Below are 15,087 nucleotides of genomic sequence, written 5' to 3' on the forward strand. Positions count from 1 at the left end.
CAAGCTTCGGAGGCGGCGTGTGTAACAGCGTGACGAAATGCCCGCCCCGCATCCGCTCCGAGTGTCTGAAAAACCCCTCCCAGCGCCTGAAGAGGCGCTTTGGGCTGAGGGTCACGTTACCTTCCCAAGCTGGGCTTTAAAAACACCCCAGAAAGCTCTGGGCCTGCCTCTTGCAAGCACCTCAAGCACGTACGCACACGCATTCAGCAGCACTACTGGGATCCCGCTCAGGCCTTACCACACTCATCCTCCTCAGTTCCAACACCCACACCGTGAGTGCTCAGCCTGCCCGCAGCCCTAGCACGGCTAACAGGCAACTGCGGCTTCCAGCAACCCCCTGATTTAGGATATCATGAAAAATCCTGTTCCGGCCCTGTTGCTGCAAGGAACAGAGTACCACCTGCTCTTCCTGCAAACCTAGTGCAAAGGCTGCTCCATATGCATTCATAAACCTGTTAAAATATCAGCGATTGACACCATTTACTTTTTAATTAATAAACGCAAAAAAAAACCCAACCCAAGCCCAAAAGAAGGTCTTGCTTTTAGACAATCAAAATGAAGACAGCAATCTTTTTTTTTTTTGTGGTGGGTTAATAAAATTTCATAAGACTAAGTTCCAGAGAAGCTGTACATAAAGTTATTTAGTGCTAAAAATCTACAATACATTTTTCAAGTATAAGATACTGAAATATTATTGCCAATAAATAGTTGTGCTGTAGTTGACGCCACGGTTCCTCTGTTGAATCATTCACATCTCAACATATTAGGGTTCAGTTTCTCACTGAGTTTATGTATTAAAATCGCTAATTCTTCTGTTGCTTGGGACTTGTCCTCCAGAAGTTCATAGCGAAGGCTGGAGATATCCTGTTTGATTTCCTTTAATTCACCTGTATTGACCATTAAAAGAAATACTTGTCAGCGTAAGTTGAACACTCATTCAACACTGCTGTCACATCAGTGCATATTTCAGATTATGATCTCAAAACATTCATGAGAGCGGGCATAGGGGTGGGACAGGAAGCTTTACCTCTTCTTCATCCTCCCAAGATGAGAGTGTGTACCCACCCCTAAATAGCATCAGAGGTATTTTAATAATCCACTGAACTCCAATGCTGTGCTCCATGTGTATACAGAACATCATCAAAGAGTCAAAAAGGCTTTTACATGGGTTAATGAATTAATCACGGCAACACTGCTGGACAGCTGGTAAATATTAGTATCCCTCTTGTAGAGAAAAAAGGCAAAGAGAATTTCTCTGAAGTGATGTGCCAAGATCACACAGGAAAAGTGTGGCAGAGCTGACAAGCAAACTCACAGCTTCTGAGTCTCTCTCCTCTTCCTTACCAATATCCTTTGAATTACAAAAAGCCAACCAATTTAAAGTTATGTTACAATTTGACACAAGTATAAGAAACACATTAAAAAAAACCCCAAACCAAATGTCAAGGCCAGGCTCGTCACAAGCAACAGCAAGTTTTCCATTATAGGATATTCAGGTCCAGAACAGAAGCTTTTTAAAATATTCCAACACTATTCTTCCACCAAGTGAGATGAGGTTTGTGAATTCTTGCACAGCAGTAGCCACCAGAGGGACTTGTCATGTAGGAAATAAAGACTGCGAAAGAATACCTAAATTCTGTTGAGATGCCAAACAGGGGAAAAAAAAATCCCTACACTTTTAAGTAGTCTAAAATAGCTGCAGTAGTTTTCTATTTAGAATACAAGAGGCTTCAAGAATTGTATCTTTAAAGGCTGGATCTACACTGGAGGTGCCACCGAAATGTGCATCACTTTGCTATGCAGCTGGACTGAGGTCCAGGGGCCAGTTGACTTGCTCTAAGCAGACTTTCCTCTACAACACTGATGATAAAGCAAGAACCACGATGTCTGTGAACCACAGTTCTTCTGCATTGCCTCGCTTACACAAACCCACATCTACCAACACCAAACAGGCGTTGGGGAACTGGAAAGAACTGCACACCCCTCACTCCTGGGTTAGAGAACAGTCTTTTGATGCATCACCAGGTAGATGATTTCCCCCCTCACAGAGCACGAACAGGGGGAAAACAGTGGGACTTCAGAAGAGGAGCACAAGGGGCAGACCAAGGAGGAAGACACTTTTAGGACCTCCTCTGCTTTTGTGACTCATGAGCTGCGCTCTGTACAGCTGCATAGGATGGGGAAGAGTCAGAAGTAAAATGGGGGACAAAGCCATTGCCAGTGTATTACGTTTCCAAGAGCAGTGCCAGCCTGGAAGGGCCATCAATCTGTTGCCTCATAATCTTTTTAGCTAGGTGCAGAGCCAGCATGCTTCCTGTTGCACACACCCATCTTTTTCTTTTCTTTGGGGATCTGCCCAGAGCTCATGAGTTTCTTTTTTGGCCTGTAGACTGTTCCGTTCATGGAAGGCAGGAGGAAGGAGAACAGCATTCATCCCAGTCCCATCCCAACAGAGTCAAGATGTGTGCCTGGAGCACGCACCCCTCACTGCTGCTCTGTCAACAGACACCAAGCTCAGATCCATTGCTTCTCAAAAGATCTTCCATTGCATGCTAAAACAGCGGCTAAGGTTGCCATTTTTCTCCCCCTGCAACTTCACCAATGAGCATTCCACACAGCTTTATGAAGGAAGGTTAATAAAAGGAGTTCGTGGTGTGAAGTGGTAAATTGTGTGTTCAGCTGAATGAAACAGAGAGAAAGATGTCCTGCAGCTCCAACTAGGACTAGCACTGCCAATACAGGTTGCGGCTTCCTCACAGATTTCCTCTGTAACTATGCATCGTGTCCATGCTCCCCACTTTCCACCTGTCAAATAGGGCCCATAATGTTTTTCACTTCTACTTCTTCAGTCCTACTTGTCCATTTTTGTTGTCACAGGCATATTCCCACCACTCTCTATCCGAGTGCAGTGCATGTGAAGTAGAAATAAACCCTCTTTATACCTGAAACCTCCATGCACTGCTGTAATACAGATTCCTAATACAGCATCACAAAAAAGCCTCTGAATATTGCAAATGCCATCTTGTTCTTACCTTCGTTTACTTCATCATTTTCTTTGTCCACTTGTGCTTTCAGTACATAACGTTTTATCAGTCTTTTCATTATTTGCTGCCAGATTTAAACATTTACACAATCAGGTGAGCATATGTAATTAAACACTAATCACTTTTCTTTCTTAACCATCTCCCTTCATTAGTGTGAGAACCAACAGCCCCAGATCAAGCAATAGCCTTACATGGGCTTTTTTCGGTAGCATACTGAGATTCATCATTGCAATAAAGCACCTTGCTCATCTAATTACCTCTTACTCATGTAATGCCACAAGTTTTTGTAGGGAACAAGACAACAGGAAAATGTGTCTAAACACACCTAATTTAGGCTTTACGTAGCTTCACAGAATCACAAGGTTGGAAAAGACCTTTAAGATCATTGAGTCCAACCATCCTAAATACCTCAGCTACCCATCTTTTAAATACATCCAGGGATGGTGACCAAACTCCCCTCCCTGGGCAGCATGTTCCAGGCCCTGACAGCTCTTTCAGTGAAGATTTTTTTCCTAACATCTAATCTAAACCTGCCCTGGCACAGCTTGAGGCCATTTCCCCTTGTCCCATTTCCTGTCACCTGGCTGAAGAGACCATCACCCACCTCTCTACAACCTCAGGTTGTTGTAGGCAGTGATAAGGTCTCCCTTCAGCCTCCTCTTCTCCAGGCTAAACATCCCCAGCTCCCTCAGCCGCTTCTCATATGATTTGCCCTCCAGCCCCTTCCCCAGCCTGGTTGCCCTTCTCTGGACTCGCTTGAGGACCTTGGTGTCCTTATGGTGAGGAGCCCAGAACTGGACCCAGCATTCGAGGTGCAGCCTCACCAATGTCAAGCACAAGGGCGCAATCACTTCCCTGGACCTGCTGGTCACGCTGTTTCTGACACAAGCCAGGATGCCATTGGCCTTCCTGGCCACACTGCTGCCTCATACTCAGTCTGCAGTCACCCAACACCCCCAGGTCCTTCTCTGCCTCACAGAGAAGAATAGATCTACTCTTTCTTACACGTTCTTTCACATGCAAACTGAGATTAATAGTACAATAAATATTTACCTTTTAAAAAAAGAAAGAACACATGAGATTTTAGAGTACGATGGTGCTACACCCACTGTAAAGGATTCATTAAAATGGTGTCTGTGTTCTTATACCATAACTGTCCAGGTTCCTTGTATGTACAGCTATTCTTGTCCTGTGTTACCATAGCTGATCTAACATAGCTCACCAAACAGAATTTGCACAGGTGGATTACGTGACTTCAGTGCTTTCACTAGGGGAACAAGAGCCCCTATTTAATCTTTTATTCCTGAGCTTGCAAGAAGACAGGAAAGTATTCTCTGACAGATGACTCTTACCACCAAGGAGCATTCCCACCTATAGGAGTGCTGGATGTCACACATCAGATAATAAATGCCTTTTTTTTCCAGTAGCATCCTGGAGCTTTACCCAGCGCAACCAAAATGTATTTGAAACACAAGGTTCTAGTACCTTCACACAGTTCTATTAGTGAAAAACAGAGACCACCGTATGTGCTTACCTGATAGCGTGTTGGCTGATTGAGGATGCTGTTAAAACTGTGCGATTCAAAAACTCTGGAGTTCGACTGAGTGAAAAGATTTAACTAGGAGGAAATAAGACAACATTGAAATATATTACAGAATTTGCAGGTAGAATTCAGCTTCATTTTTACTTTTTTTTTTTTTTTGAGACATCTCTCTACAGTGTGATTACACAGTGTGCCAGCCTAGGCTGACACAGAGGAGGCTGTGGGGCTGCCTTTCCCAGAGAAAAACTACTGGGTTTGTAGTTCAAGAAAACTAGCTCCACCTGACAGGTCTCAGCAGTGACTTATATTCCAAGGCTGACAGTAAGTACTGCTGTATGATATGTAAGCCCTACTAAATGCTTTCTTATAAAAGTATATCTTAAGGGTGTTGAGGTTTCTTTGTGTTGTTTTTTTAAACATCTGTAGAGTGGCTGGAGAGAACTAATGAAGTTCAGGCACTCAGAGCACCACAGAGCAGAAGATGAAGAGTTAGTACCAAAAAATTGCTTCTTGCTAAACTGATTTAAATGGACATTTCTATAAACCTGTGTCTACTTTCACTGCCTACAGAAAACCAGAGAAAATATTTTTCTTTACTGAAGATTCAGTAACAGAACCAGCTCACAAGTCCAAGGCTCCTGACAGAGCTATCAAAAAAGATGACTTGACATCTCTGATAATTTACAGTAAAACTAATAAGAATTATTTTCAAGGTATCGCTTTCAGTCTTTGTAACACACAGTGCTTTGAGCCTAACTTGTAAAAAAGCCACGTGTGTTGTCTTTAACCCGTCTGTGCCCCAGTCTGCCATCAGTAAAACTAGGGGAATTGTTATCTAATTCTTACAAGGGTGCTGTGACACTGCATTCCATTAATATTTGTAAAGGACATTTAGATACCTAAATTTAGAGTGTCACGGAAGCACTGAAGATAATTATTACCAACCCAGGCAGGCAGTGAGTATCATACTGACCACATTTTATCCTTTTCCTGTGCTGGTGAAAGGGGAAGTTTTCTCTCCTTATACCCCTCCCCCCTTTTTTAACACTGACTGAAGATTTTTCTAATGGAGGCAGAAAGCATCCTCATTCAATATTTAGGTCGCTCCTTGTGGGAATTATTTGCATCTTTGAATAGTCAGTTATTTTTATTTTAATTCATTTTTCCAGTCATTGGACCTTGTTCTCTTAAAAAAACATATAGCTTTTTTGGTTTCTTTTATGCAGTACATTTAGTCTGTCTGAAATACAGATATATGAATATAAATGCTTGACTAATTACTGTACTATCTCATCTGAAGCACAGATGACTTAAGGAAACTTAAAAGAAAAACAGAATGCTGCAACAGACACACGATTCTTCACTGTGATGAAAAGAGTTCAGTACCTACCCTAGATTTGGAATTGCCCATTCCCATTTCAACGTCCTTCTGTAGCCGTCGCCTCCTGCACTTAGAAAAGTTAATGATCCTCATGATGAAATAGAAAAAAGATTTGGGGCTCGGTACAAGGCTGAACGGTGGTGGTAATGTTTTCCCATCATCAAAATAAGATAACCAAAGCTTAGAACGAGCAAACTTCCACTCTACATCACTGTCATCCTGCGTTAAGATACAAAACCAGCAATGTGCTTTACTTTTATGAAATGCCAAACTTCTTCCAAATTCAACTTCTTTTAAATATCAAGCCCTTTCTGGTTTTACATAAAACCTTATTTGCCAGGAAGACTCACAGTAGTTCTGAAAGAATACAACCACTTTATCAAGTCTATATTAACTAAATCTCAGCGTCTCTTTACAGCACCATCTCACTGACAATACACAAAGCATGTGAACCATTTAAACAAGTGTTATTTCTGCACCGAGTGAAAGCCAACCTATAAACTCTTTGCTATTTAAAGTGGAACCTTTTTTTGGATTTGTTAAGTCTTGCTTTTCTCATTAAAGCAGTCACATGAATTTGGTACTTGCACAAGTGACGAATTATTAGGTTCAAGGCACAGTTATGTAAAAAGCCTTTTAAACCATGGAAAGTAACTCTAATTATAGTGGAGTACAGAAAATACAAACTTTGTCGTCATTAAGAAATTGTGTTAAGCTGTGACAAACTGATTCTGTTTACTGAAGTATTCCAAGGCTGATCTTTGTTTACTCCAAAGGTAAAAATTTTGTTTATTATAAGTAGTTTTCTCTTGCTGAATTCCCTGACATATCCCTGAAGTTACTGAAAATACCTGACATGACACACCTGTTCATACACTGTGTCTTAGGCAATGTTTTTTACCTGTTAGTATGGGCATGCACCCATTTCTACCTGAACATAGTGCTCTTTGAATAGTATCAGAACTCATGGTTTGGAAAACTGGCACTATAAATGTACTTTTACTTTCATTGCAGCAACTTGGAATTTATATCCCAAGCATCTTCTCTACTTAAAGTTTTCTGGATTTTTTTAGTTGGATGTTAAATTCTCTAATTAATTATCTTTAGAAATGAAGATACTTTGTTATAATAAAATTCAAATAAAATCTCTCTCTAATAAGCAATGCAGCCAATAACTGTGTGAGATTCAAGCCTTCATTCACTGAGCCATTTGGCAGATTTGGAGAAACACTGCCACTGTGTTTTCAGGGCACATGCCCAAGCTCAGTAAGCCTAGAATCAAGGTTTGATATTGTATCTGAAGTGGAAAAAAGCACATCTTACAAACAAAGTGTGTAAGCTTTGTGGTGTGCGACTGAGTCACAACTGCCTTCATCAAACCTGTATCAAACTCCACATAGGTATATAGATGTAATAAATACATCCATATATATATATATATGTATATATGTATCTCACTGCTGTGGGTATCTAACTCCTGCACATTTAGCTAAAAAGTTTGAGGATCGGAACTAAAAAGCCAGATTTCAATTAGGGAGCACGTGAAAATACATTTTAATTTGTATCCTAATGATCTGTCAAAGACTGAAGTGCACTTAAGATAACAGGCAATAAACATCCTAAGCAAACTGGCACTTCACAGCAGTCTTCAGCTGAGTATTACTTTAGATTTTAAGACTTCAGGATGGATGACATCTCCTTAGATACGTACACATGGCACAAGATGAACTACTTGTTCAGACCCTGTAAGGTTCTGCAGCTTAGCTGGGTTTTTAGAGAAAGTCAGACTCATGAAGGTAGTATTTTTTGTGATCTTCACTGAAGTAATTTCTTCGCTGTACTTTCACATATCAAGATGCACTCACTGAAATAATTCCTAATCATTCTGCCCTTTTTCAACTTTACAAAAAAGAACAACTTGAGAACAGAGCCCACCTCAATTTCTTGATATGAGCTGTTGATCATAGCAATCAGCATGTTGAGCAGCACTACCACCATTGTTACATTGTATATGCCATAAAGAACATAACCAATGTTCTCTATGAACTTATGATCATATTTGAGGACAACAGAGGTTACTTCTGACAAGCCAAATATTGACCAAAATAAGGTCTTGAAACTTTCTTCCACTCTGTAGGGGGAAGAAAAAAGGAAAGCATTATTACTAACTTTATAAATATGTAAATTGTGTTTACAGTAAGTGATAATCTCATATAATCTGTGTATTTGTTTGCAGAACACTGATCAAACAACAAACATGCAAGGAAGTACTTTTCATGGCATGTTCAATCTCTCTACTGTGCTAGACCTACCCATCACAGATGAAGTGTTTGTACAATACATGCAAAACAGCAGCCCAGGAATTAGGTTTCTATTTTCAGGTTTTGAGATGAAGCACATTCTTGTTACTTTCCAGTCTAATTCTACCGGGGGCAGACCTTCCCTGTCCTAATAAAGCTAAAAATAGGGCTGTTGGAAAGGAAACTCCTTTCAAGAGCTTCTGGTTAAAGCTTCCGTTAGGAAAAGACCACTCAGTGAGTACCAGCAGGTTCAGCAGCAAAACTGACAAACCAAAGAGATTTCATGGGATATCTTCAAGACTTGTTGGAATCAGTAGGATCCAGGCACCTCAATACCCTTAAGGCTCTGGTTCCAGGACCCACCACCTCTATGCTCTTGACTCCATCCCATGGTCAGGGCGGTTCCTGAGGAACTGAGCTGCCAAAGGCTCTCAGACAGCTGCCAGACAGTTCTTCAAGCCATCAGGGACTTGGAGGGTCTTCTTCAAGCTCTCCTCCTCATGCAGCCAGTCCTCTTTCCACCAAAGCAGCTTTGCTACAGATTCACTTGTCATGCCATCAGGACACAGCTCATTGCAAAGCTCTATCCCACCTCGCTGAGAAGTAGGCTAATGAATGCAAGCTAAGAGACCTTGATATTCAATAAAAATTTTGATGTGCCTTTCATTATACCCTACAGAATTTCCTGGAAATTACTTCTTTTTCATTATATTTCATTATTTATCTAAAGAAAAGACTATGAGTAAGTATAAGGGCAAAAATCAGGCCCAAACTAAAGAGAAGTCATGGAATCAACCACATGAAAATATGGCTGGTTTTCCATAAGTCATGTCTCCTGTAAGAAGATGGGAGGAAAGGAAAAGTTCCAAATTCCACCACTGTGTGGAATTATGTTTGGAATGTTCTACATATTAATAACTTCCAGCATCGTCTTGTTTCAGGAAGTAAAAAAACCCCAAGCAGACGAGAAGAACCAACTTCGGAGATGATACAGTCTCACTTGTGTGAAGAGACGCTTCACAACAACCGTTCTTCTGTACTCACATGGCTCATAATGAGCCATTATCCTGTTGATTGCAAACCCAGATCCAAAAGAGGCCAATGCAGTTAATAGATTTGTTTCAGTACCCACCTGGGAAAGAAACATGCTATCTACACAATCACTATTTCTGATTCTTGATAAATTAAATCTGGGTGACATCTAGGCTAAATATCTCTGTATCAGTTTGCCTTTTGCTTTGGGAAAATGTCATTCAGAAGAAATCAGGAATATTTTCTTGCAATTGGTTGCCCACAAGTCAGTATGATTAACATAGTACACAGGTAAAATTATTTTAGACTGCAATGAAAGTTTCCAGTAGACAAATAGGAAAGATTTGTTCTTTTGTTTTCGGCTTCTTCAGGCTCTGTGACATCTGACTTCTCATCGATTTCAACTGTCTTCAATTGTTCTTTAATGCTAGGAGACAGCATGCAGTAACTCAGACTGCTGCCTTAGTGAAAAACTAGAAGATTCGTATCAGCCATTTAACTCAAACATAACTTGATACTTACGTTGTGAAGGCTGGGTTTAGTTTGGCTCCAAGGTAGTAGGAATACAGTATGAACATTCCAATCATAAATGCAAGAAATACCATAATAAAAAGGACCATAAACTTGAAGATGTCTTTAACAGTCCTTCCAAGTGAAATTTGCAAAGGCCCAAAACTCTCATTTGCAGGCAGAATATATGCAATCCGAGAAAAGCTGAGAACAACAGCAATTGCATAAAGGCCTTCGGATATTATCTGAGGATCGGATGGGAGCCATTTATCCCTAGCTGGAAGATATGAAATACAGGGGGAAATGTAAGGAGTTACTGATTTGTCACAATGGTTAAAAATAAACCTTGACAGTACTTTCCATGAACATGCCTGATTTTAGTTGCAACAAATATTTGGAAAAGCCTAGCAGCTGTTTCTCTATCCCTGTTTCCTTTAAGCCACAAATGACAAATACGAGTTACAGTGTCACTAGAAGAAAAACTGTACTCAAAGAAACATAGCACTTTTCTTCCACAGTTTGCATTTTAACCTGGACTACATAACAAGAAATAATTTCTTATTGCTTTTCTTAACATGACTATTATTAGCGATCTTAATAAGCACTATGCTTATTTAGGGGGTTAGACTCGATGATCTCTTGAGGTCCCTTCCAACCCCTCCAATTCTGTGATGTTAAAGCCAGAAATTCATTGAAGCTTTGTGTTTTATTGATGGGAAATTAGCAGTGTTGGTTGATGAGCGATTTCATTTGTTAATCATACCAAGACTTTGCCATTGTTACAAGTTTGGTATATAACCAAAGTTCCTCTTGAAACCATGAAGATTTGTACCTATTATCTCCATGGAAGTAGGACTGTGGGGGTTTTGCTTTTGTTGTGTCATATTTTGGGTGGGTTTTTAGTGAGTGTGGGTTTGTTTTTTTTTTTGTTGAAGTGGGTTGGTTGGGGTTTTGTTTGTTGTATTTTTTTCCCTCACATACAATATGCACAGAAACAATTTGAGTTCTATATAAATTCATAAACTGTTACATGAATTAACTCACCATCTTAGCCAAATACCACTAAATTAAAATGTGTTTCATATCGAAATACCGTGTGTTTCTAAATGTGTACTTACATAGGTAAAGGCTCCCATTGTTTGTTATATAGCAATTAATGTAAGTAACAAAACTAAGTCTGCTATTATAACCTACTGAAGTTCATAAAGTACATGCTAAAATACACTGTCAGGAAATACAACCTTTGCTGGTATTGCAACTAGACATTCATCTCATCTTTAATTACAATTTCTGCACTGCATCAACTGCTTAGTACTTTTGTTCTATTTGAGGAGATCCTTACTGGGTCCAGCATCCTTCCTTTGTCCTGAAGTGCTGACAGATCTGTATGAGCATGAATGCCTGGATCAAACAACTGAACCAAAAAAAATTTCACATCAACATTTTCTCTGTTGTACAGTAAGTCAAGACTAAAACATAGCTTGCAAATATTTAAAATCAAGAGGGTCAAATGTAGCTCTGAGATAAACAGTTACAACAGAATTATGGACACAGCTACATTTGAACTGATTTTGTCCTTAAGCCTATTGTTTTGAATGAATTGTCAAACTTATCTGTCATGTTAGCTTCATAACAACTATTTTTTAAGCAGCACAGAAAGAAAAATACTGAGGCAGAAATGGTTAGACAATGCTCTGAACACAAGCACACACAAATACTTGTTTTAAGGCTCTGAAATGTTAGTGCATCTTATCAGTTTTTTCATGTTCAAATCTGTGTTGCAGAAAAGTGAAACTCACCGTAAGTAAAATATTCTATTTCTGGAGGAAGCGTGACCTCAGAGAGGTCATTCTCCTCAATGTAGTTGTCCACGTATTGTTGTGCTTTTGTGGCCTGCAGGAATGCCAGAAGCCTCGCTGTGAAAGCAGCAATGAAAATAGACAGCATCCCAAAATCTAAAACATTCCATAACTGCAAAATATATTCCCTAGGCCCTTCCAGCCACAGCTCTTTGCATTCTGACCACATCATACCTGCAACGAGAAACAAAAAAAACCCCAACATAGCAACATCAGCCAAACTCTTCTCATGTAAACCCTCTACTTTCCCCTGTTTTGTGAAACCAGGTGGTACCAGTAGAGAAACAAATTCACTTAGTTGCCGTGTCAACAGCATCATCTCGAGCAAGGTTCTCTTGCTTTCAGCAAGGTTGATCAAATGGTGAGGTATTATTTGCTACTCAGGGATAAAGCTCAGGCAGCTCTCATGGCTTGGGGCCATGACTTTGCAGTGGAAGTATTACGGCCTAACGACTTAATAGCACACTGTACTTCTAAGGAAGGAAAAATGATAAATGTGGAGAAAACTCCTCTCGTTTCCTTACCATTTATATTCATAAACCATTTCGCAATCAGAAGCACAACTACCCAACTACACAGATGACCAAATACAAATATCACAATTATATTAATGCTTCCCCACTATACAGAATAAGATGTTTTTCAGCACAGTGAGTGGAATTTGGCTATATGTAATTCCATTTTCTTACTCAAACTTCTCCTCAGAAATTCATTTACATGGATTTAATTCAGATCACAGCCTCATCATAACCTTGAGATCTGGTTGCTGGGAATGAAGACTTTTTCTTACTTCAAAAAGGTTTCTTAGGAAAAACCAAACCAACCAAAAGCACCCCAAACAACAACAACAAAAAACACAATCCCACAGCATTTTTCTTGTTTCCCCAGCTGGGTAATTCAGAGGGGATTCTGCTGCCTTTCCAACCAGACAGACAGCAGGCACATATTGGATTTGTTCAAGGTTGGCTCCCTCTCAGTGCCCAAAATATTTCTCACGGTGACTGAGTCCTAAAGACCACCAAAAACTCAGTCCTTGCCTCAAATAAAGAGGCTGCTCTCGACAAATATATGCTGAGACTACCAAAAGGCAGCAAACAAGGCATACACAAGTCCCTACTCTAACATAGCTTTATCAGGAGATGCAGGGGGTTCAAAAGGCATAGCGAGGGACCTTGGCATAGCCGCCACAGTAACACTTCCTTCTCTTCTACAGCCCCTAAGAGCTATCATGAGGCTAACTGACATTTGGCTACATAGAGCACCTGCCTCATGAAATGATAGAAGATAGCATTTTCTGCCATACAGAGTTTCAAACAGGCTGAGTGCTGGTCAGGTTCTGTGAAAAAAACTTGAGCAACAAGCACTGACTCATTAGCCCCTTGACACTGGTAGAAACTGTGATTTCCCCATATGCCAACTAAGCAGCAACACCACATAAGCACATTAACACCAAGCAGCAGGAACTCCTGACCTTCCAGCACATACAGCAGCGTAGGCTTCCTGATGTTACTTCAGAAAACCACTTCAGTAAAGTATAATTTCCATGGTGCTCTCTTCAGCAAACCTGTGCTCCTGCTAGAAATGCCAGCTGACAAACCCTGTAGGCAAAAGCTTTTGCAAGAGGGGGCAGCACAGCTCTGGTGCTCTCTCCAGCTCTAAACGTGCTGTTATCAGCCCTAAGGGCTTATTCTAATCACAGGGCAGATGGGGCAGAGGTTTACGACCTGTGCTTCTCTCCTTTCTTTTCGAATTTACATTAATTAATGCAATTAATCAATATACCTACCAAGTACCCACACCATGATCAGCATTTCTGTCCAGGTGAACTGGGTAGTCTTCACCCTAAAGATCTGCTTTGGGTAATCAGTGACAGTGACATTCGGTAGCGTCGTTATGCCTTCGAATCTATCTGAGGCATTGAACACCAGCAGGCCTAGGAAAATAATGAAGGATGCTGCGTGTGCCACGAATTTCATAAAGGGGCTTCGAAGAATTCTTCCAAGCTGCAAAGGCAGAATTGAAAGAGGTCATTCGGTTTCTTCAAAGGCATTTTAGAAGCATAAACGGGCACTCAGAGCTCAGGACAGTCAAACTTGGCTTTGAAAGTGCAGCGAACCGTGATTTCAGACACAAAAAGTCTTCTAAGGCAGCCTCATGGAGCATGTTGTCCTGAAACTGAGTGGTGTTCTTATTCCATAAACGCTAGATGGCAATGTTTGAGGGGAAACTCAAACTTGTTCCAATGCCCAGATACCGATGAGGGGCAGAAGCCAGCCCATGGGAAATAAATGAATGAATGAAATCTCAGAGCAGCAAAATGCTTTCCCTACCAACAAGAGCATACTATGAGGGTATCTATGACTCTAGGAAAAATGACAGACTTATCTTCTCATCTCTGGCTATGATATTCCATCCAGAAAATACATACTCATAGCTCTAAATGCCAAAAAAATAACCTCTCTACTAAAAATAATGTCTGTTACATTACAATGGATTAAGAAGGATAAGATCAGAAATATTACTATCTTGAAATTAATTCAGCTGATTTTGTTCACATCTGCACCTGGCAGAAGGACAAAATAGCAACAGCAGCTTGTTCCATCTCTGCCCAAGGTGTGACAAGGTAGATGCTAGACAGACTTTGTCTTAGCTGGCGCACACCCCACCACAGGACAATATGCTGCTCCACATATAAATCCTGACCTTTATTAATGTTAACACACAGTCCTAACAAAGTGAACTATCCCATATGTCACCGACATAAAGCAATATTCTAAAGTCCCCTGTAAGAGCAAAGCTGTCAGCAGCATCATTTAAGAAAAACAAGTTCAGGAGATGGTGAACTGGAAGTAGCTTTCTTATTTCAGGGAATGGTCTTCCTGACACTGGGGTCAGCACCTAGCAACTAAGCAGACCAACACACACTAAATAGCATTTACTACCTGTGCAAACAATCTCAGGTTCCCTTCCTGCTCCTGACCTTTAGAAAGCATTTTGAAATTACAGTATTGAACAACTGATCTGAATGTACAGTACTTTTATTTGACATGAGCACTAGGAAAAATGTCAGGTGTTTCTGGTACTGGGAATTAAAGCTGAAGGACAAATGTCACTTTCCCATATTAGACACCAGCTAAAAATATATTAATATGTTTCTATGATATGGAGCTGTGAGTGCTGGATGTCTTTACTACAGATACTCAGTGACATTTCAGAGAATAATGAGAGCAACAATTATACTATTGTCATAAGTAAATATTTTCAAGTAAATAAATATTTAACTCAGTGAAAACATCAGGTTCCCTTGAAACGTGCAGAAGATGAGGAAAATCTTATCCTTTTGAGGTGAGCTACAAGAGCAAAATAAAAATAAAGTTCTCATTTTATTTGTTAAGGAAATAAAATTGAAAGACCACGT

The 15,087-nt window shown here is 40.3% G+C and overlaps 1 protein-coding gene across 2 annotated transcripts in view; it reads right to left on the bottom strand.

The window, feature by feature from the left end:
• Positions 1–592: 592 nt before the first annotated feature.
• TRPC3 (transient receptor potential cation channel subfamily C member 3) overlaps positions 593–15,087 on the bottom strand; it is a gene marked incomplete at its 5' end in the record, with an annotated part of 44,542 nt that continues 30,047 nt past the window's right edge. The window contains 8 exons of one of the 2 annotated variants that reach the window (XM_084263315.1): positions 593–887; positions 3,033–3,108; positions 4,579–4,662; positions 5,978–6,187; positions 7,904–8,099; positions 9,823–10,087; positions 11,610–11,843; positions 13,456–13,672. In XM_084263315.1, the coding sequence (XP_084119441.1) occupies positions 745–887; positions 3,033–3,108; positions 4,579–4,662; positions 5,978–6,187; positions 7,904–8,099; positions 9,823–10,087; positions 11,610–11,843; positions 13,456–13,672 (1,425 nt within the window). In that variant the 3' untranslated portion in view covers positions 593–744. The remainder of the gene's footprint in view (positions 888–3,032; positions 3,109–4,578; positions 4,663–5,977; positions 6,188–7,903; positions 8,100–9,822; positions 10,088–11,609; positions 11,844–13,455; positions 13,673–15,087) is intronic. The other variant, XM_084263316.1, reaches the window with a different exon arrangement.

This window comes from Gallinula chloropus (assembly GCF_964237585.1).
Source record: "Gallinula chloropus genome assembly, chromosome: 4".
Classification (NCBI taxonomy): Eukaryota; Metazoa; Chordata; class Aves; order Gruiformes; family Rallidae; genus Gallinula; species Gallinula chloropus.